Source organism: Coregonus lavaretus, assembly GCF_964263955.1.
Source record: "Coregonus lavaretus genome assembly, chromosome: 4".
NCBI classification, from domain to species: domain Eukaryota; kingdom Metazoa; phylum Chordata; class Actinopteri; order Salmoniformes; family Salmonidae; genus Coregonus; species Coregonus lavaretus.
In genome coordinates, this window is record NC_139991.1 from 29118153 (window position 1) to 29140867 (window position 22715).

Genomic DNA, 22715 nt, shown 5'->3' on the forward strand with positions numbered 1-22715 from the left:
ATGAATGAAAATAAAATTATGCAGATACTGTCTAAAATATAATGTCCACTTCCAGAAATTATCCCCAAAACATATTGGTAAAACTTATACATTTATTTTTACATATTGGACTGTGCATATAGCCTATGCATTGTCTATATTATCAGATGTGCTATTAGCAATAAGCATTATCACCTGTAGCCCAACTGATGCAGCATAGTGGCTATAAAATGTACATAGGCTGAAGCATGGAGTTTGTGCATCTGCATTTACCCCATTGGAAACATCCTGATTGTTATTATTAATAATAATTCTTTCATTATAAATAAAAATAATGGACAAATTATTATTCACTAGAAAAATCTTACGTTTTTGGTTTTTATTACGAAGTATGTCATTGCCCTTTTAAGATATCATTGTCCCCTTTGCGTAGTGATGGGCATTCGAGTCTTTTCTGTGAGCCGAATCATTTGGCTACATTCACCTAAAAAGTGACGTTCATTTGGCTCCCAAACGGCTCTTCGTTCAGTAATGCTTAGAAATTGACCTAAAACCATTAATTTAAAGTCTAAAACGTTGCTTACCATTATGTCAGATTGTGAAATGTCAGTTCAAATCCTTTTTTACCTGACCAAATTATTAGATGGCCTGCAAAATTAGCGTGGACCAGAATGAGGCTCTCCCTCACCATATTGTTCCTGCACTGAGGAATTACCATCTTCAGATAATGTTTTGATAATTTATCTCCAGATAGTCAATGTCTGGAATTCAAACAGCAATAGTAACAGAATGCAAATCAGGGGGCTGGGAGCCAAATGAACAGCTCTTTAAAATATGCAATTCGGTTCCCGACGTTCACCCAAAATGGTTTGTGAACAACCCATCACTACTGTTGCGCAGCTGCTCCACCATGCTTGAAACTGCAGTTGTAACCATTTGTAAAATGATGCCACTCGTGCAATTGAAGGAGTAAAGAAATAACGTGGTAGCAATAGAAAACTAGGACCCCCCTCTTTTTAACAAAGGACAAAACTGCTTTCAAAAGTGTTTTCCCGCGATTGCATTAGGAATTGTTGTTAAACTGCTTGTCAGAATAAATGTTTCCCTCCCTATGGCTCTCGCAATTTGAAAGCGCCTCGAGAGGAATATTTATCTTGCATAGAACACACATCAACAAGCCGACTAGCTAAATAGGTAAACTATTCTACTATGAGGTTGTCTGATTTTGTTTTAATCACATTACATGGCAAAGATAGTAGCACTGGAAAGTAACATCCTGATTGATAAAGTAGAGGCTTTGAATTACTTTACCAGCAGCTACAGCAGGCTACACACTGCTGTCTGAGTTGAGCGTGGCGGTGGTGCGCATGATAGACTATTTCATTCACTTCATCTGAACATCGGAGTGTCAACAATCATGTCAGTTCAGTGCACACAGCTTAACAGAGAAAATAACATGTTTGAGAATACATTTATTTGGGAATACAGTGAGCTCCAATATGATATTTGTGCATCTAACTTTCTCACTCATTATTATTCACGATTCATTCGGGATTATCCGTAATCATGGTAGCATCCACATTAATGTAGAAGTGAGTAGAAACATACAGTGGGGGAAAAAAGTATTTAGTCAGCCACCAATTGTGCAAGTTCTCCCACTTAAAAAGATGAGAGGCCTGTAATTTTCATCATAGGTACACGTCAACTATGACAGACAAAATGAGAAAAAAAAATCCAGAAAATCACATTGTAGGATTTTTAATGAATTTATTTGCAAATTATGGTGGAAAATAAGTATTTGGTCAATAACAAAAGTTTCTCAATACTTTGTTATATACCCTTTGTTGGCAATGACACAGGTCTAACATTTTCTGTAAGTCTTCACAGGGTTTTCACACACTGTTGCTGGTATTTTGGCCCATTCCTCCATGCAGATCTCCTCTAGAGCAGTGATGTTTTGGGGCTGTCGCTGGGCAACACAGACTTTCAACTCCCTCCAAAGACTTTCTATGGGGTTGAGATCTGGAGACTGGCTAGGCCACTCCAGGACCTTGAAATGCTTCTTACGAAGCCACTCCTTCGTTGCCCGGGCGGTGTGTTTGGGATCATTGTCATGCTGAAAGACCTAGCCACGTTTCATCTTCAATGCCCTTGCTGATGGAAGGAGGTTTTCACTCAAAATCTCACGATACATGGCCCCATTCATTCTTTCCTTTACACGGATCAGTCGTCCTGGTCCCTTTGCAGAAAAACAGCCCCAAAGCATGATGTTTCCACCCCCATGCTTCACAGTAGGTATGGTGTTCTTTGGATGCAACTCAGCATTCTTTGTCCTCCAAACACGACGAGTTGAGTTTTTACCAAAAAGTTATATTTTGGTTTCATCTGACCATATGACATTCTCCCAATCCTCTTCTGGATCATCCAAATGCACTCTAGCAAACTTCAGACGGGCCTGGACATGTACTGGCTTAAGCAGGGGGACACGTCTCGCACTGCAGGATTTGAGTCCCTGGCGGCGTAGTGTTTTACTGATGGTAGGCTTTGTTCTTTGGTCCCAGCTCTCTGCAGGTCATTCACTAGGTCCCCCCGTGTGGTTCTGGGATTTTTCCTCACCGTTCTTGTGATCATTTTGACCCCACGGGGTGAGATCTTGCGTGGAGCCCCAGATCGAGGGAGATTATCAGTGGTCTTGTATGTCTTCCATTTCCTAATAATTGCTCCCACAGTTGATTTCTTCAAACCAAGCTGCTTACCTATTGCAGATTCAGTCTTCCCAGCCTGGTGCAGGTCTACAATTTTGTTTCTGGTGTCCTTTGACAGCTCTTTGGTCTTGGCCATAGTGGAGTTTGGAGTGTGACTGTTTGAGGTTGTGGACAGGTGTCTTTTATACTGATAACAAGTTCAAACAGGTGCCATTAATACAGGTAACGAGTGGAGGTCAGAGAAGCCTCTTAAAAGAAGAAGTTACAGGTCTGTGAGAGCCAGAAATCTTGCTTGTTTGTAGGTGACCAAATACTTATTTTCCACCATAATTTGCAAATAAATTCATTAAAAATCCTACAATGTGATTTTCTGGATTTTTTTCTCTCAATTTGTCTGTCATAGTTGACGTGTACCTATGATGAAAATTACAGGCCTCTCTCATCTTTTTAAGTGGGAGAACTTGCACAATTGGTGGCTGACTAAATACTTTTTTCCCCCACTGTATTCTATTCTTATTTACAATAAAAGTGACACCAAAATAACAATACTTTATTTACCATTAATTTCTATTGGGCTCAAAATAATCTGAAACACAACCAAAACAAACAGCAAATGCATCCAACAAGTTTGTAGAGTCACAAGCTTGATGTAGTCATTGTGTGCTATGAATATGGGACTTTTTACTACTTTAATACACATACGTGAATTTGTCCCAATATTTTTGGTCTCCTAAAATCGGGGGGACTATGCAATTTCTAAACCACGGAACCATAAAAATGTAATTCAACAATATTCAAAAAAATATTGAACTTAGTAGAAAATTCATACATTTGCCCAAGTTAATTATAAGACACTTAAAATGCATCAGTGATTCGTATTTTCCTGCAACTTTTTGACACACAACAGGATCGCCCAGGTCTGTGTGCGTGGTGCACGTGTATGTCTACACTATGTAGCCATTAGCAATTATGCTAAATATAACAACCTTCTGGTAGAGACGGAAAGGCTTTCCCAAAAACCTTCTCAATTAAATGTTAACAACAAAGTAGCCTATGCCTACCTGGCAGAATGATATCATGATTATTTGCATTAGTCGAGTGGCCATTTGCTTTGCTAACTCTGCAATCACAGAAACATCGCTAACCAAACAATGGTCTCTTGCTGGGCACACTTGTATTAAAGGGTTACTACACCCAAACCCACAAAATTATTATATTTTTCCCAGACATCAAAAGTAGTCTCTTGATGTGGTTTAACCATTGTTGTGGAATTGTTTCTATAAAAAAAAAGTGATTGAGAGCGAAAACATGGAAAAACTAAAAAGAGGAAACAAAAATAAAACCAATTGTTATTATTAATTGTATCATTTTATATATTTTTTTTATATATTCGGGTAAAGTCATACCAGTGTTTTTTGTTTTCCTTACCTGCTGATCTCACAGGCCACTCGGCCCTTCATTTCGATGACATCCGAGGAAGTGGCGAACCCTAGACGCCTCAGGACGCGCTTCCTGCACTTGAGCTCGTCCATCTGCAGGACGGTCCGAGCCTTCTTAAGCTCCCGCTTGGTTCCTTTAATGTCCCCTGCAATCTGACATACAGACAGGATAACATGACACTGTTAAACACATTGCGCCCTAGTAAGGAACCATATGAAGAAAATAAACAACCCTGTCCATAGACTGCTTTCAAGGAAACAATTATGTACATTTGTAATTTAGCTGAACAATCCATTTAAAATGTACCATTTTATTCATATCATAAGGCCGTATTGTGACTAAATGTGCAGTCTCTGTCCAGTGATGTTTTCAGAGTCCAGATGAAGATTTGTCTTGCATGACTGAAGCTGCAAACCGAGGCATTCAATCCAAATCAGAGCTCAGCCCAGCCGAGACTGACAGCCGAGACGGAGATAGTGTTGGTTAACAGTCTTGGTCTGTTGCAGGCATGTGTTTTCCTCTCTGCCACACACCGTGCCTAAATGTCCCTGCTTAAAACCATTATCCAATTACAGGCTCACCCAAACACCATTATATCATGCTGCAGGGAGAGTCTGACTAACAACATGGGACAACTAAACAACACCAGTAGTAGGCAACCTCAGTCACCACAGCTCTAGTTGACCCACTGAGTCAGAGCTTGTTTACATATGTTGTGGAGTATACAGGTTACGAGATGTGGGCTCTGAGTGATTATCACTCAGTACAGTAAAAGTGTAGGGTAAGGATGGGGTTTGAAATATCTGGATGTTCTAAATAGGCCTACATGTTTTTTTAAATGTACGTTTTTAACCGGAGCATTGCTGCGCGAGGGAAACGCTGGCGCTCTAATGCTGCAGCTGGAGAGGGGCCCTTGTGTGAGAGATGGGAGCGAGCCGAGCAGACGGAGGGAGAGAGAGATGAAGTAAGGTTAGCCAAGGCAACAGCCAAGACTAGCTAACTTGTAGCAGCCACAATGTTATGTATTATCCAATATAACAGTGACTGTCTTAATAATAAATATAAATAAATAAATAGTCTTGACTGGAGTAGCCTAGAGAAGCTAGCTAGCTAGGCTAATTGAGGCTACATGCTGTGCTTTCTCCCCAACCCCATTCAGATACAGCCTACTCCTTCTCATTTCCCTCTTTTGATCCCGTAATTTAGTTCCATTTTGCGTTGCATTTGAAAACTCTCACTCCACTTGCTACACATTGAGCCTCTTTGCAGCTTTGATTTTTCATTTACATTTTTGTCATTTAGCAGACACTTTTCTCCAAAGAGACTCAGTGTGTTCACACTTGATCCCTTTCAGACAATTTTTGTGAACTCAGTGTGGTTCGCAAATTTTTTTGTGCAGTGTGAACACTAAAGGAACTCAGACCCCTCAAAAGAGCCCCGAAGCGAACCAAACAGACCATCTCGAGAGGTGGTCTGAGTTCGGTTCCCTTGAATTCCGTGGTCCGGTACCCTTTTTTAGGGCAATGTGAACACAAAGCTCCCCAGGTTCGCTTGCCATTATTCCCGCACCACACACTAAACTACTGCAACACCATTTCCACTGCCATAACGCCATTGGTGCCACAAAGGAGAAGGTTCATGGAAAAAACTTGTCGTTTCTAGATATTGATTATCAAGGATGCACAGAAAGTTTTTGGTTCAGATTATTTGTTTGCAATATGTGATCTATAGGCTAAGATAGCATCATAAGTTGTTTATTCGATTGTGGGGTTTGAATAGTGTGCGAAGACAACATATTTGGTGAGAATTACTACATAGGGTACAAAATCAATTCTAGGGGCAGTAGCCTACATTGGGTGTACAATTTTCAATTACAGCATTATTTAATCTGCAATTATTCTTCAGTTATTTATTCTGTTACCAATCATATTAAATGTTAATATTATCTGTTGATGACAATTATGTATAATATTTTAACTAAATGCAATCTATTAGCTTCCAAATGTAAGTGGGCATATCTAGCAGAGTGCATTGAGTGAATGTTGGGAAAAAAATCTTGGTTCCTTCTAAACATAGCAATGTGAATGCAAAGAGGACTCAGCCCATAAAATAGGTGAAGTGAACTGGCAAAAGAGTTGAGTCCTCATTCAAAGACAGTGTGTATACAAAGAGAACAGAGTTATTTTGCTTTTTTTTTTTTTTTACCCCAGAGTTCACTTTAAAGATGACTGAGATCAGTTCTTATGAAGAGGAATATATGTGAAAACAGTCTTACAGTGGTGAGTGCATACATTTTCATACTCCCCCCCATGTACTGGTCCCCCATGGGAGTCAAACCCACAACCATGGCGTTGCAAGCACCATTCTCTACAAACTGAGCCAGACAGGACCCATAACCGGGACCCATACACAAACAAGCTACGCACGTGAATGCTATATTGTTTTTGTGCATCTCTGAGCGATGTTCTATCGATTCCAGGGTCATTTCATGTATATCTGAGTTATTGCCATTCAAGCAGCCAGAAATTCAGCCAGTATGACGTATCATTGTGATAAAGCTGCTCTCACTACACTGGAAGTTAATAGGACATCAAATTGCAATACTGGACGATGTCGCGGGAGGTTGTCTTCTCTGGAATGAGTCATTGATCATATTTTTGCCATATTACTACCTTGAGAAATGTGTAATTTAACAGAGGGCCCAGCACATTTCTCCTATTTGTCTGCCTCTTCAGTCCAGGGTGCATTGTATGGTGCCTTTGCATTGCCGCTGTGAACATCAGACTCCACTCTGTGAGGCACATCTATCTGCAGGTTGAACCTGGTGAGATTGTAGACTCCTAAATTGATAGTGCAGTTTGTTTAGGAGATTTTACAGCTAACTAGCTACTTTACATGCTGATATTGTCTTTGGTATTATTGTATGTAGCCATGTTTGCTAGCCAGCCCATAGAGAGCATTGCATTGTGGGTTTTGTAGTCGACTTGAACTGCAACAGATTTCCACAACGATTTTCACGTTGCTACCAAAGTTATGACAAAATGAAACCTTTGTTCACAAAAAATATTATTCTCACATCGTGTCATTTAATACTGTAAATTACAGAAATGGGTGGTTTTGGATACATTTTTCCTTTAAAGCTGCAATATGTAACTTTTTGGGCTTCCCGACCAAATTCACATCGAAAGGTGTTATAAATCTGTCCCTCTCATTGAAAGCAAGTCTAAGAAGCAATAGATCTGTTCTATGTGCGCTATATCTATGATTCCCGTTCTTAAGTTATGTGTTTGCGTCTTTTAGTTTCGGTTTTGTACACCAGCTTCAAACAGCTAAAGATGCAATATTTCTGGTTATGAAAAATATATTTCACAGCGGTTTAGATGGTACAATGATTCTATACACAATACTTGCTTGTTTTCACACAAACTGAAATTAGGCGAACTCTTAATTTTTGTAACCAGGAAATAGCGGAGCAATTTCTGCATAGTGCATCTTTAACACTCATCCTCTCACAGGTACTTGGCCACACAACTATTAACTTTACTCCTTATTTCATAAAAATCTCCCTCCTTCGCATTTTAGAGCTAGCCAATTAAAAGAGGTACAGTCGGTTGGTGCTGAATGTTCTGCCAAAGTTAGATGAATGAGAGTGTTCTCATTTCCATCGCATATTGTCCTTCACCACACCCTGTCTGTTTCTGTCAGTACATTACCGTTTCCAGCTCAGACGGACAGGAAGGGACCAAAAACACAATGGTTCTGATTTAGGCTAGATCTACGTAAGTGACTGAAAAAAACAAGCCTTGGTGTGTGGGCGCTTGGAGGATATAGTACACAAGCTTTGATTTACGTCAACAGAAAAATACAATGTTCACAATCATTCAAAGTCAATAAAGTTTCTTGAACCCCAACCTATCCACAAAACAAACCCCTCATCATAGCCCCATTGCCATGCCAATCACTACTGACAGAACATTATATGGTCCGAGCCATACACTGGGCAGTGTGGCCCTACAGGACATGAACCAACCAACCATTCCAAATACCACCACCCCACCCATCCTCACCAGGGCTTTCCTCTCGCAGAGGGAGTAGACGGCCTCCAGGCTGGGGTCAGAGTGCATGGGGTGGGAGTACATCCTGTGTTCAAACGCCTCCACCTTCTGGATGACCTTCTTCAGGCCCGGGTCCTTAATGCTCATGTCATCGATGGGGTCCAGCAGGGGAACGCCATCCGGGAACCTCTTCTGCACCTCCTGTGTGGTGGGGACAGGACCAGAGAATGAAGCATGAGAAAGCCTTTGATAACCGTTGACAAATATAATAAATATATCTAAATGATATATAAAACAGTCACCTATGTCCCATGCAACCTCTGTATTACACCAAGGCTCTTTCTCAATTGTCTAAAAACATCCATCTTCTCCTCGCCGGTTCTTTTATTACACTAGCGAAGGACCGATTTTTAAGAAAAAACGATTGAAATAGAGCCTACGTCTCCGAGTAGCTTTGATAAATATTTATCACTGTGGTGTGTTCTCCAGGAATGCAAACTGGTGAGGGCCCAAAAAGTGGGGTTGCCACAATACCAACATTTTACTAATGATGTGATACCAGGCCATGTATCACCATACCGAGTAGTATTCCCATTTTCTATATGTTCTGCATGTGTGCTGCACAAACACCTGTCCCTGATATTCACATCTCAACTCAATTCAACACATTGAATTTAACTTCACACTAAATGTATAATAGAAAACACTACTGCAGAAAATATCTGATTTGCTCATATCCAAAGGCCTACCTGTGATTGGGCAGGAGGAATATAAATGCATAATGATCTGCATTTTCATTGTGGTAGTATAGGGAAAACACACTAGGCCTATATGAAACCATCTTTAGCATACTCTTCAGTCAACATTACACACAGACCACCCCCCCCCCCCCCTCGCTAACACACATCCTTTCTCTCTCACACCACTTTCACACACACAACGCTCCCAAAAGTTAGGCACTAAACAGAATTTAAGGAACACCAGAAAAAGATAACGATTTTTTCATTCTGATTTAGCTTAGAATTACATAAAAATTGTAACGCATTGTAAATGCATCCTACCTTTGAAGCATCTCTTTGAGCAGGCCATCTATCCTTTTTCTGTTTTACCTGTGCCATCCAAATGTGCATAGCCATGGTACCACGTTGTTAGCTAGCAAGCCATGTAACATGACTAAACAAGCTTGTTTGTTATCAAACCCAAAACCCGCACCCCGCGATTAGTTTAAAGCGGCCCGCTACATGGTTTATAAAAGTATATAACAAATGTGCCCTGATTCACAGTAAAAAGGGGAGAAGGAAGCTCCAGTAAAACTTGTGGACTAGAAACTCACGTTTTTCAGTGATGTAAAGGCGCAAGCATGACTCTCATTGTGCTCCGTTTTTCCTCTATGGCACTCAGAGGCTGCGTGACAACGAAGCCTCGCCAGACAGGCGTGCTCGCTCTTACAGGCGAAATGAAAAGATACGTGTGCAATCTAATCCAATTATTAAACAAATGTAACAGAAACCCCATCACTGTCTGCATTTTACATTTACATTTTAGTCATTTAGCAGACGCTCTTATCCAGAGCGACTTACAGTTAAGTGAGTGCATACATTTTTCATACTGGCCCCCCGTGAGAAACGAACCCACAACCCTGGCGTTGCAAGTGCCATGCTCTACCAACTGAGCTACAGGGGACTGCACACCGCAGCTTGCCATCACGGCTAAATAACATTTGTAAATAGATGGAGATGCGGAGAAAGAACAGACAGAAGCAGCTGATTGCCTAATGGCTGGTAGGGGATGAGGCTGGCTGGTGACAGCTGTCACGTGATATTGGATGAAGCACTCGTTCTGATATGACATATCTGACATCACGCTCTGAACTCTGATATTCAATTTGTAGGACGCGTAGGGATGTATTGTGCTCAGTCATTAATTTCGATATGAGAAACATACACCATTATTTAGTGATCACACAGGGAGAAGATCTGTTCACACTTCTCTTTTATAGCTCAATGGGTAATGCACTGCATCTGCTCATTTTTCGTCAGACCCCCCCCAGATCGTGTAGACTACACGATTCACGTGGATGGCCTATTTTGAGATCAAAACGGCAAATATTGCCAAAAAGTGACGAGTTTGCATCCCTGGTTCTCACCTGTATGGATTTGAGCATGCTCTGTCTGTTGTCATAAGGCCGCAGGTCTTTGGGAATGTAGAGACGGACTGAACTGATGGAGGTCAGGAGGCGGAGCATCACAGGAACCACCTGATCAGAAACAATCCAAATGGACAGAAGTATATTAGTATATCACTTTATGTATACTGTTATTATACAATCATATTTGTATCTATTTACTTTGTATCCAACATTGTAGCTGTCATCATAGCTATCATCATTGACTGACTCAGGAGATCCTGAACACTTACTAAATGGGGTTTTATACAGAACCAAGATGCAATCCTGACTGCTGCTATGTCTACAAGTCTAAGGGATCTGTACATTGGCACAAACTGCAGAACACCCGATTCAACTAATCAACCTCTTCATTTAAATCAAATTTGATCCCCTAGCCTGTACTTCTTCATGCAAGAAAGGCCACTGGATATTGGCCTGCAGATCCCTCCAGTCCACACACTGCCAGGTACAGACGGCACAGGCTACAGAGGAGCTAGAAGAGCTTGGGGAGAGAGGGACTTTGCCGTACTTTGACAGTGGAGGGGAAGATATGAGGGAGAGAGTGGGGAGGGGAGAGAATGTGGAGGGATTCATCGTAACGGTTTTGCAGGAGCGAGCCCAGAGAGCAGGGCCAGACATCGTTTCAGCTAGAGTTTAAAGGCTCCTCCGAGATTTGGAAGAATAATACGAGACGAGAGACAGGCAGGCAGCTAAAGTCATCTTGATCTAGACAGAGGTCACAGAGGAGTTTAGGACAAGAGGACTGCACTAAATAACAAGACACGGACTCTAAAGGGACTAGCGCAAAATGGAGGAAACTTGCACAGGCAGTAAAAGAAGCAGCAGTTTAATTGAATGGTATTTGGCAAACTTGGGTTCAAATAGTACTTGAAATTTTCAAATTCTTTGAGCGTTTGATTTAGCCTGCCTGGAGTGCCAGGTGGGCGAGTGTTGCAGTGGAACCAATAGAAAACTCTCACATCTACAACAGGCAAGCTCAATTAAGCACAGATACAGTATTTGAAATGATTCAAACAGTATTTGAACCCAGGTCTGGTGGCTATTTGGGTAGAGGACAGGCGATATAGTGAGGGGGAGACAGAGAGAGCAAGGGGGGGAGAGAGAGCGAGGGGAGAGAAAGAGAGGGATGAAATAAGATTTAAAAAATAAGTGTGTGCCCATGTGACTGAATATGAACCTAAACTGAGAGAAGTCTCAAAGTTTGAATGGTGTTTATATTAAATGGAGGGTTACAAAACCAAAGGAAAATAAATACATGTTTTAAACGAGGGGTATCCATCCCGACCACACCATTTATGGTGTTTCAATGTGAGCATGAAGATACTGTATAAGATAACTCTAATGACATAGCATACGAGCTAATTTCTCTTGAAAACAAGAGATGTTGCCATCGAGATATAATAGTGTTCCATTTCATTATGTGGTTGTTGCTTTAAGTTAAAGGGAAGCTCTAGGACACAGCACAGCAGCAGTATGACCATTAACGACTTGGCCATGTTTGATTTCCTTCAGTCTCAAGGACAGTTACAGTGTAGTAACCGCTCACATAATGACTTGTGTGTGGTCTACATTCTAGAACCAACCACTTCAATGTTGGATTCCATCCTGCGGCAGACCACCAAACCAGGAGTACACAGTGTCCAGTCGTATTATTTTATCACAGCAATGAATTGGCTATGTCTGAATTGGCAACCCATCAGGTCTTTTGACTCTGTGTGAGGCCATATAGGGTCAAAAGTAGTGCACTAGGGTAGTGGTTGCCAAACTTTTTCACTGGCCCTTCCATCATTGGGGAACATCCCACGCCACTTATTTTTTCTCCCTGCAATTCTATACATTTCACCCTGGGGTGGATATATTTATTTCCCATTTTAAAGCCAATTTCCTGCAATTCTACACATTTTGCCATGTCTTATGTGTGTTCATGTGATATCTGAGTGACTCAAACATTACAACAGTAACTATGGGCAAGATGATCTGGACATTTCTGACAAGTTATAAATAGCTCTCCAAGGTCTGCAATGACTGACATGACAAGAGGAAAACTGCTGATGCAATACCCAATTTCAAAATTGCACCTTGTGCATTCTACTATTACAACTTTTAAGAGTAAGTTGAAAGCCTGAGATCCTTAAAAAAAAAACGTTTTTTGGAGGGGGAACCACTGCACTTGGGAGCCATTTCTGACGGAACCATGTCGTCTCCCATCATGTACACACCTGCATTTCTCCCTTCTCCCCAGCGGCAGCAGGTTTGGCAGCCTCTGTAGCTGTGTTCTTCACACTCTCCTTACTGCAGTGGACCAGCACCTCTACCACATATAGAGGGTCTGCATCACCCATAATGGCCTGGAGGGAAACCATCACATATACTCAACATGGGTGCAACACTAAGCATTATGTGCTAACCTGAAGGACAACAAATGCATAAACACAGAGTCCAAAACACATGCTATATAAACACAAGCTATAACACAAGGTTTATCTACATTGTGAAAACATAACTTTTGTATTAAAAGTAACTACAGATACTTTCTGATAACATTCAACTTATAAAAAGTACCTTCACATTTGCCTTCTTTGAGAAATTAACAACCACGCCCCATCCAAAGTCAGCATCTTCGTTTTTGACCTGAAAAATAGGTCAACATTTATAGGCACATCTATATGTACAACAAACACTCATATAGTTCCTTATCTGAGAAAAACTAAGTTTACATAATGAATTTTATCTGCGTAAGCCCTTTTGAACAGCACATAAAGACAAAAAGATGAAGAATGGTGGTGTACATTTTGTCTTTGGGTTGTGCTACATAGTAAGTATTTGAGTTGGTGGTATGAGTATTTTGGTCTCTAACCTTGACCAGTCTGCCAGGCTGGAGGAAGGGAAGGCAGTATTTTGGTTTGTGGATGAACTCTTCTATCTCCTTGCTCAGTTTGGCCAGCTGTTGGCGAATCTTATAGTAGGTCACCACACTCTCCTCGTTGGGGATCTCTATGGCGTTATACATCTCTTCCAGCTTCGCCATCTCTGTGGACATCAGAGGAAAGTCAGTCATACACATTGAAATATAATTACTAGAATGGGAATGCGCATTACTAGAGTGGGGAATCCCGTTCTAGTAATTCTGGTCAACAGTATGGAACGAGCAGCTAAAAATAGCAGCTCACACCGATGCATGATATAAACGAGGCGTTAACACTAGAAAAGCCTAACCTCGATTGACCCCCACCCCCCCTTAGGGCCAATGACGCGTCTTTTGAACTTCAACATTCTAATAAATACATTTAATATATGCTATTGCAAAAATTACTGTGTGTTGCAAGTTCACGGAATTGCGGAGATTCTGCCAAAAAGTTATATTTTGAAATAGAGCTCACAGGGTCATTTTCGTTGTTTGGCAAGGATAGGTGATTTGGAAACTGCAGAATCTGCTCTTTTTGATACTATACAGACATCAAAACGTCTTACCTGCCAGTGACTAGGAGTAACTTTTTGGCGCTCCGTTTACCTGCCTCTGTGTCAATTCCAAGGTGCACTGCTAATCAGATTCTTCAAATACAATTTGACAATTGATAATATTCTCACCAATCAGACGATTGTCAATTTAATCGTTTTTAGGCTAACTATTATTATATGTGTGAAATTAGTTTCGATATAGTTTCGATGGGCCATCAGCTGCGCAGGCTGACTGCCAGTGAATGACTTGCTGTGAATGAGGGGCAGTGGGAAGAAATGACATGTTCTCTTAAAAACTGCTTATAAACACATTCTGTTTGTGATATTAAGATTCTAACAATGACAGTGTTTTAAATAGACGTATTCAGGAAAAGTCAAGAACGGGCAGGGGACATTGTAGAGTAATTTAAAAAAGTACATTGGCTTGAGTCAACGCTCTCGGCTCTCCTAGCGTTAAGATGGTCAATTATACACCAACAACTAGGCGACATCAAACAAGTCTTCACAAAGCTCTGCTCGTACTATATTTGGCCAAACCAAATCATCAGAACAGTCTACTGAATCAATCTGGTCTATTCACTTGCATAAAGCACCACTAGCAGGGGAATTCCCAACCAATGGAGAGGTTGAGAGCCAAATATAGGACTTGAGTAGATGGCCTTATCTGGACTCACTCTCTACGACCCCGGGCACAGCCCTGTAGTGTTGGAACTGGTAGAAGGACTTCTCCAGCATGTACTCCGGGTTGATCTCCTCCACTCGCAGCAGGTTGAGAACCATGTTGTAGGTGAGATGGAAGGCACTGTTCAGAGGGTCTGCCGAGCCCTGGGGGGAGAAAGGAGAAGACAGGAGAGAGGTGGTCAGGTTTAGACCGATAGGTACGTATCAGCAGGATGAGCACGATGTTGTAGCGCAGGTGGAGCAGGGGAGAAGATGGTCATTCAAAAGACACACTCATGTCATAAGGAAAGCTGAGTAACTCAGTGAACGTATGGTACAAATGACCCAAGTCATGCTTTTCAATGAGGAACATTGGAATTTCAGATTACTTCATCAATTGACTGAATTGAAATGGAGTGTTTGGTTAACCCTGATTCAATGCATGTCCTAAGGACAGCTGAGCAACTCATGGAACAGTTTAAACTTAAGACCATGAATCAGTCAAACATTGTCATCACGTCCTATTCTGACAAATCTTCTAGTTAGGGACTGAAACATGAACATGGAGTTTGGCAATCATTAAAATCAACACAAGCTGATGGTGAGGGACTAAATGTAACAAATTGTGAAATCACATTACGACAGAAAAGTTGCATTATCCAAGGAACTGTTTGAGACCACTTGTCTATGAAGCCAAGGGCAGTTAGATTTTCGCAGAATCTTTCTTTCGCAATCAAAACATATCCTTTAGTTATGATTTCCAGAAAGCGATTACAACAGTACAGTAAGAAGATAAATGAGATCTACTCCAGAGCAGCCAGATAATTCATTTAAAATGAGACAAATTTCACTATCTGCAATGAATCTGTCATGTGTTTTCCACAAGCACATGGAGTAGCCAGCCAGGACCCCCTAGGGGGTCAGCCCCCCGCGGGTTTAAGAATTGTTTGCCGAACAAGCTCTATTTTGGTGACCTCTGGTACATTCTAATGCCTTCATTCCATCCGAAATACACAGCTAAATTATTGAATACTTTATTGTTGAGTTTACCTCACAGATTGGACAAATTTGTTGTGGTATTGTGTTTACAATTTCAAATACTGAAAATGTATGAATTCAGTGTATTGTTCACTTTTTGGGATATCGTCTAGGCCTTTACGACATTTAACCAGTCTTTGCTTGAAATTAAAGTATTTTACTGCAAGGAATGAATTGCCACAATTATGTTTGTTCTTCAAATTATGCATTTTATTAAAACAGAACAATTTAGTAAATAGCCCAAACTATTGTGAAAAAATAAAAAGGTAACATTTCAAATAAACTGTGTGATGGGCACTTTCTAATGGAAAAATGGGTCTCTAAAATAAACAGAACAGATGCTCAATTAAGTTCTGGGTCCATACATGTTCAGAGAAGAGATAGAACGACGTCAGTTAAATTAGTGAAATAATTTTCTCAGCTATCTGCAATACCGGTATAATTGAAGAACGAAGCAGGTGTTAATCATGGGCTTTGCTACACAGAAAGCAGCAGTTGACTACCCCCATTGTCAACACTTTCATTAAATCAATGATATATATCATTCTTTGAAAATACCATATTAGAAACATTAGCTTTTAAAACAATTCAATCTGTTTTCTTTTATCATATTTTGGACCAGAGTGAGGCTATTGATCCACTAGCCTATGAATTGTTCCTGCAGTGAGGAGGATTCACCATCTTCATTGAATGTTTTCATAATTTATCTGCAGATAATCGCCTAGCAGTATGCAAATTAGGGAGCCAAATGAACAGCTCTCTTAACGATGCGATTCGGTAGACTGTGTGTGTGTGTGTATGTGTGTGTGTGTGTGTGTAAATGACCTGAGGGTCAGGAAGTAGCTCTGTGACCCAGTTGAGAACCCCAAAACGACTGACTCACTCCATTACTGTGGCTCAGGAGGATATTAGGGTTCTTGGCTCAGGTTGTGCTTGTAAAACCCTTACCCTCTCTACCCCCCTCTGTGCAATCATTCATAGAGCCTGTATGTCACTCGGACAGTGTGTGGAGGGGAGGACTGCGTCCTTTTAAAAACACTAGGCCCGAGAACCATTGTGACATCATCCCAGCAGGGGTTAGGATTAGTGCAAGATTCAAGAGTTAATGATCTGGTGCTGAAAGTCTTCTTACAACTGGACTACTAGGTCTTGTAGGACTCATAAAACGTCAAAAACATATATCAGATCAATGCAAACCCTGCAGGCATCCCAATAATTCATGTGTCTATTGACATACTGTACATACACACATGGGAGACAAGTTATGAGGATGATCCATCTGTATGAAAATGACACACACACACAGCTGCTTTTTAAAGCCACAGCGTGCATTGTGTGTTTAGTCAGTACCTTAAGCAGCTGTTTCCCCACTGCAGGGCTCATCTTTTCATCCACCATGAAGATGACGATACCCCTCTCGTCCATCCCTCTCCTGCCAGCTCGACCTGACATCTGGATGTACTCGCCAGACGTGATCTAACAGAGAGAGAGAGCGCGAAAGAGAGCAGAGCACAACACATTAACATTGTCACTAATAATAGTCACATCTTTCAAACACACAGGCTTGCTCGCTCACAGACACACACTCAAATAGCAGCCACGTCAATATTCACACAGGCATGGACATCTTTTGTGTGGGAGAAGTAGTTTGGAAGTGTGTAGCTAGCTAGTATCAATGACAGAAGGCAAACTATTTGGCCTAATCGTCATTAGAAATGTGTACTGAATCAGATAAATTTACTCAAACAATGACGATTCTCTTTTAGAGGTCAAATGCATTCTTCTGAAACAAATATGAGCCAGAACATTGAGCTGGGGTTTGTTCCTAAAGCTAGATTGTTTAGTGTAGATGAAGGGGAGGAGACATGTTAAAGAAGGATTTTTAAGCCTTGAGAGAACTGAGACATGGATTGTGTGTGTACAAAGCTGTCATCAAGGCAAAGGGTGGCTACTTTGAAGAATCTAAAATATATTTTGATTTGTTTAACACTTTTTACTACATGATTCCATATGTGTTATTTCATAGTTTTGATGTCTTCACTATTATTCCACAATGTAGAAAATAGTAAAAATAACCGTAGGCTATACGGTAATTGTGCCAGCGCTAGTTGCAACGTGCACCAACACCTCTTCAGAACATCAACATGGAGAAGAGCTGGAACGGCCACTTGGCTTTTAAACCCTCTGCTTTACTAACGCTGCCTGCCACACATGGCCCTGATTAATCACCAGATTCCATTTGGTGTCTGACTTATAAACATTACAAGCTCTGCCACGAACTAGCAAATCCAAACAGTTCCGTTCATGCCTTTGTCAAGCAGATTCAAGCCTAATCTCTTGGGCATTGTTGGTGCACTACAACATTTGGTCCTGATTTTAACACTGGCACGGGGTTGTACTCTCTCCTTAAATCTCTGAGAGACGCACACACACCATGACAGAGCGAGAGAGGAGCTAAGAAGGGGCAGTCACCCCGTGAAGGGGCCCTGGATCTCTCCCTTTTGCTTTGTGAGGGAGGGAGGGATGGAGCGAGAGAGGGAGGGTAAGGCCTTGACTGCATGCGTGGTGTTCTGGCATCAGTTCTCCCACACCAGATGTTCCTCGCGAGCCTCTTGGACAGCCGCTTCCCTTCTCTCTTTCCTCCACCTCTCTCTTTCCGCTCCTCTTTCTATCTAGCAAATCGCTCTTCTCTCCCTCTCTCTCTCTCTCTCCCCATCCCCGAGCCAAAGGGGTAATAATCTAGCCCTTTTATTCCAAACAGCTTGATTCACGACTGTCCCTGTGGCACCCAGCTCCACACATAAACAATACGTGGCTGTTTATCTTACATCAGAGCCTCACTGGCTCCCGCCATGGCTTTATAAAGGCATCACACACACAGCGGAAATGATGAGGAAGCCTCAAGATGAGGAGTCAGTCAGACAGAGACAGAAAGAGAGAACTCTGCACTACATCAACCCTTGGTTCATCCGTCAGTCTGGTTACAACATAGCAGGGATTACTCAGATAGAGACATCTGTATTGTGTTTATCCAAACCTAATGATGGCTATTAATCATTCCAGGGAGTGATGAAACTAGGGCTGTGGCGGTCATGAAATTTTGTCAGCCGGTGATTGTCAAGCAAATAACTGCCGGTCTCACGGTAATCAACCGCTAATTAACATAAACACATTTTGCATCTCCTGGCTTCCACGCATAGCCTACAAGCCACTGATGCAGACCATTGGAACGTCTACATTTAAAAAAGTCTAATAAATCCACCACAATAAATCCATTATTTATTTTAGACAGGTCTAAAGAAACATTATATGAAGAAAATCTAGTCTATTTCAGAAGAACAGAATAGGATACTCTGAGGTTGCCTTATGTTAGGCCCTGATCTGGCTATGCCATATGGCTGTGGGCTACACTAGTTCATTTAGCAGACAAGATTTGCTTAGAATTCCGTGGCATTATTTTATAGTATGAAGAAAACAATTGAACATAGCTGAATAAAATAGAAAGGATATTTTCTCCAAAGTATTTGAGTGTGTGTGCACATGCGGCTATTTTGTGTTGAGTGTTTAACAAAGAAACAAGTATTCCTATACACTTAATTTAGTTATTTATGTAACTTTAGCTGTGATACAAATGCTGGGCTATATGTTTAGATTTTTAATACATTCTAAGGCTGCATGATGAGACTAATGATGATTTGAAAAAAGTTGCATGAAAGGCATGAGCTCTGCTTTGTTTTTGCGCAGGCTGTACACACTTCATCAGTCGCTCATTCACAATTTGACAAGCACTTGATAATGCCTCGAATTTCCCTGCAGCATCACCTTTGTGTGGCCGTAATGCCCCCTAAAAAAATCCATGCCTTTTGCAGCCAGTGGCCGTTGTGCCCTTGGGCTGAATATAATAATCATAATTCCCTTCTCCCGGCTGGGCGCACCGGGAGCACTGGGAGCACATCTCTCTCACATGGCTCTCCGTCACGTGATCGGGTCTTTTTCACAGGCTACAAGTGAAGATGGATACAACGGGGACGCAACTGCATGCGTTCTTATCAAATTGCGAGGCACATACAGAAAAAATTAAGAACTGTCCACATTTACTTTATCAGCCAACAAGATGAGTAGGCCTAGCGAACAGTAAAACCCTATGTCCATCTACTATCCCACATTGTATTCTATTCTGTGCGAGAAATAAATATTACAAACATAGTCTGTGACAGTTGTGGGATGCGATAGATCCCAAATTAATACAACCACTAGCATCAAAAAACATTTAAGTAATGAGGCTGACACAACGGATCATAATGTTTAGCTTAAAATGTTGATAAAGCCCTAGATGAAACTGTGTAATGAATAAAATGTCCATGAGGAGTCAGTCAGTCACTGACATAAATGATATGACCCTGTCTTTACTAACGTGGCACAATCACAGTCCTGGATTTAGCCAGTTAAACAGGACAGATTGGGAATATTGGAAGATCAACTGGTCACTTCATTGACTGGAGGGGGAATACGACGACAGTACACTATGTACAGGTCCTATGTTCCTCCATGAACTAAGATTATTAATAGGGGTGTGCATCTTTCCCTTTCAAAAACCATTTGATACATATCTACATACATGGGCTCCGATACGATACAGGAACAATACGTTTTAGTTTGAACCGATTCAGTGTAATTCGGTTTGATTAGAGGATCGATGAGATTCGGTTCAATATGATTCGATGCACTAACATTTTCCATTCTAAATTCAAATCTGCTAAAATAATAATAATAAAAAATACATCTGCTGCTGATGCCCCCCGCCCCCCCCCCACACACACACTTTTGATCTGACATCTCCCGCTAATTAATTTGTCATTTTTGCAGATTAAAAGTGTAATGTATCAATATGCATCTTTAAAAATGTGCTATGACATAGTCAATGACTATATAGCACAAGTTTGGATTTCACCCCATCTTATAATCGAATGGTTTAGACCGTTTGGAAGTTGACCGACTCAGAGTGAGCTTCTCTTCTTCTCTGGCTTTGACCAGCGATTTCCTAACCGACGGTTTGGGATCCCGAGGACCGATGCACTCATAACCCTAATAACCAGGACCGATGCATATCTGTGAATCTTTAAATCCCTAATGATTAAGTAGTAGCTAAGTAAGTAACAGTATACTTTTTAAAAAGGAGTGTTACCCAGCGGAAGTCTTTGCCGTCAAACTTGCGTGCGCTGGTGAACAGGACGGTGCGGGCGGGCATGTTGATGCCCATGGCAAAGGTCTCCGTGGCGAACAAGGCCTGTGGAGAGAGGATAATGTCACATTTAGCACACTCACTCCTATTGAAACACAAAGGAAGGCCTTCGGGTTACAGCCTTTTCACACTACCAAGCTGAGATGAGCAGAGCTGTACTGGCCATAATAGTTGCTGGAACCGTGCTGGAAAGGACAATATCCGAGCCAGCACAGAATGGTTGGGGTCAGAGCCATAGTGTGAAAAGGGTAACTAGTGAATGACAACAGTTGGTATAATTCAAAGTGAGATCCAGGTGAGTTCCAGACTACCTTGAGTAGCCCCTCAGAGAACAGGATCTCGATGGTTTCCTTTAGGATGGGGAGCAGTCCTCCATGATGAATACCTATACCCCTCTTCAGTAGAGGCAGGACGTGCTCCACCTGGAAACACATAGCAAGAATAATCAGACATTTGATTAATAACACATTTCTTGTCAAAGATAGCACAAAGATATGCCAAAGACAGCACAACAAAGCCAAAGCTGGCACAAACTACAATATAAATCAAAGTGAAGCTATACAACAATCAAGTCAGATCAAATGTATACAAAAACTGCTCACACTAGCATGAGCCAGCCATCCATCTCACGGACAATATAAATAATGTGTCTGTCCTCCTCTGACCCTAGCAGAGCCACGATCACACATGCTTGTGACCATTAACAAGCCTGCTGAGCCGGCTTTCATAGCGTAGCAGCCTTCTCCTTGCACCTGTACTACACAACACACCAACGCTGAGTCTAATGAAACTACACTATGAGAAACAACTGCACAGGAGAACAAATCCAATACAGCATGAACATACGGCATTAAGGGAAACGAAAACACTGTGTGTGTGTGCCACCAGCGGGAGCCACAAAGAGTGGAAACTTTTACAGCGCCCTCTTAAAACATCCAAAATACCTCACCATGTCACTGAGCGGAGCCATTTCAGAACAAGCTCTCATATTCAGGTTGCTCTTTGCTGTGGCTTAAGTGGTGTGGTTATGATATTCACAGACAACCACAAACAGCAAGGAGACCCAATTTTCACAGACTTCTTTATTAGTGGCGTTCAACGCGATGGGAGACGCATTCCTGGTGCCTCTATTGACATTGCGTTGTGCGTATAAAATGGTTGAGGCGTGTATGAAATAGTGACGCTTCACAGCAGTTAAAAGCTTAGCGTGATGAGAGCTTAGTCCATAAAAGGTCGCTGAAGGAAATGGGGAACGTTTTTAATGGCTTACAAGGCGCCAGAAGAAGGCTACCAAATCACTGATTTAAGTGACAACAGCCCTTATTCCAAACAAGCAAATCAGGCTGCTTTCTCTCTGTGTGTGTGAACAGTCAATGTGGGGATAAGACCCCAGGTGTACCGTCACATTCAACTAACCAGAGTATGAGGACCACCAAAAATGACGCTGCTGCTACTCTGTTTATTATCTATGCATAGTCACTTTTTATTTCACCTTTATTTAACCAGGTAAGCCAGTTGAGAACAAGTTCTCATTTACAACTGCGACCTGGCCAAGATAAAGCAAAGCAGTGCGATAAAAACAACAGAGTTACATATGGGGTAAAACAAAACTAAGTCAAAAATACAACAGAAAATATATATATACAGTGTGTGCAAATGTAGCAAGTTATGGAGGTAAGGCAATAAATAGGCCATAGTGCAAAATAATTACAATTAGTATTAACACTGGAATGATAGATGTGCAAGAGATGATGTGCAAATAGAGATACTGGGTTGCAAATGAGCAAAATAAATAACAATATGGGGATGAGGTAGTTGGTTGGGCTAATTTCAGATGGGCTGTGTACAGGTGCAGTGATCGGTAAGGTGCTCTGACAACTGATGCTTAAAGTTAGTGAGGGAGATAAGTCTCCAGCTTCAGAGATTTTTGCAATTCGTTTACCTCTACC

The 22715-nt window shown here is 41.4% G+C and overlaps 1 protein-coding gene across 1 annotated transcript in view; it reads right to left on the bottom strand.

Moving 5' to 3' along the window:
* The window catches only part of LOC311127846 (exosome RNA helicase MTR4), a 51642-nt gene that overhangs the window by 17161 nt on the left and 11766 nt on the right, over positions 1–22715 (bottom strand). The window contains exons 12-21 of the mRNA XM_084159733.1: positions 21078–21188; positions 20710–20811; positions 16875–17000; positions 14501–14651; positions 13225–13397; positions 12930–12998; positions 12587–12715; positions 10326–10436; positions 8192–8380; positions 4113–4276 (exon numbers count right to left, since the gene is read on the bottom strand). Coding sequence (XP_084015859.1) covers positions 4113–4276; positions 8192–8380; positions 10326–10436; positions 12587–12715; positions 12930–12998; positions 13225–13397; positions 14501–14651; positions 16875–17000; positions 20710–20811; positions 21078–21188 — 1325 coding nt within the window. The remainder of the gene's footprint in view (positions 1–4112; positions 4277–8191; positions 8381–10325; positions 10437–12586; positions 12716–12929; positions 12999–13224; positions 13398–14500; positions 14652–16874; positions 17001–20709; positions 20812–21077; positions 21189–22715) is intronic.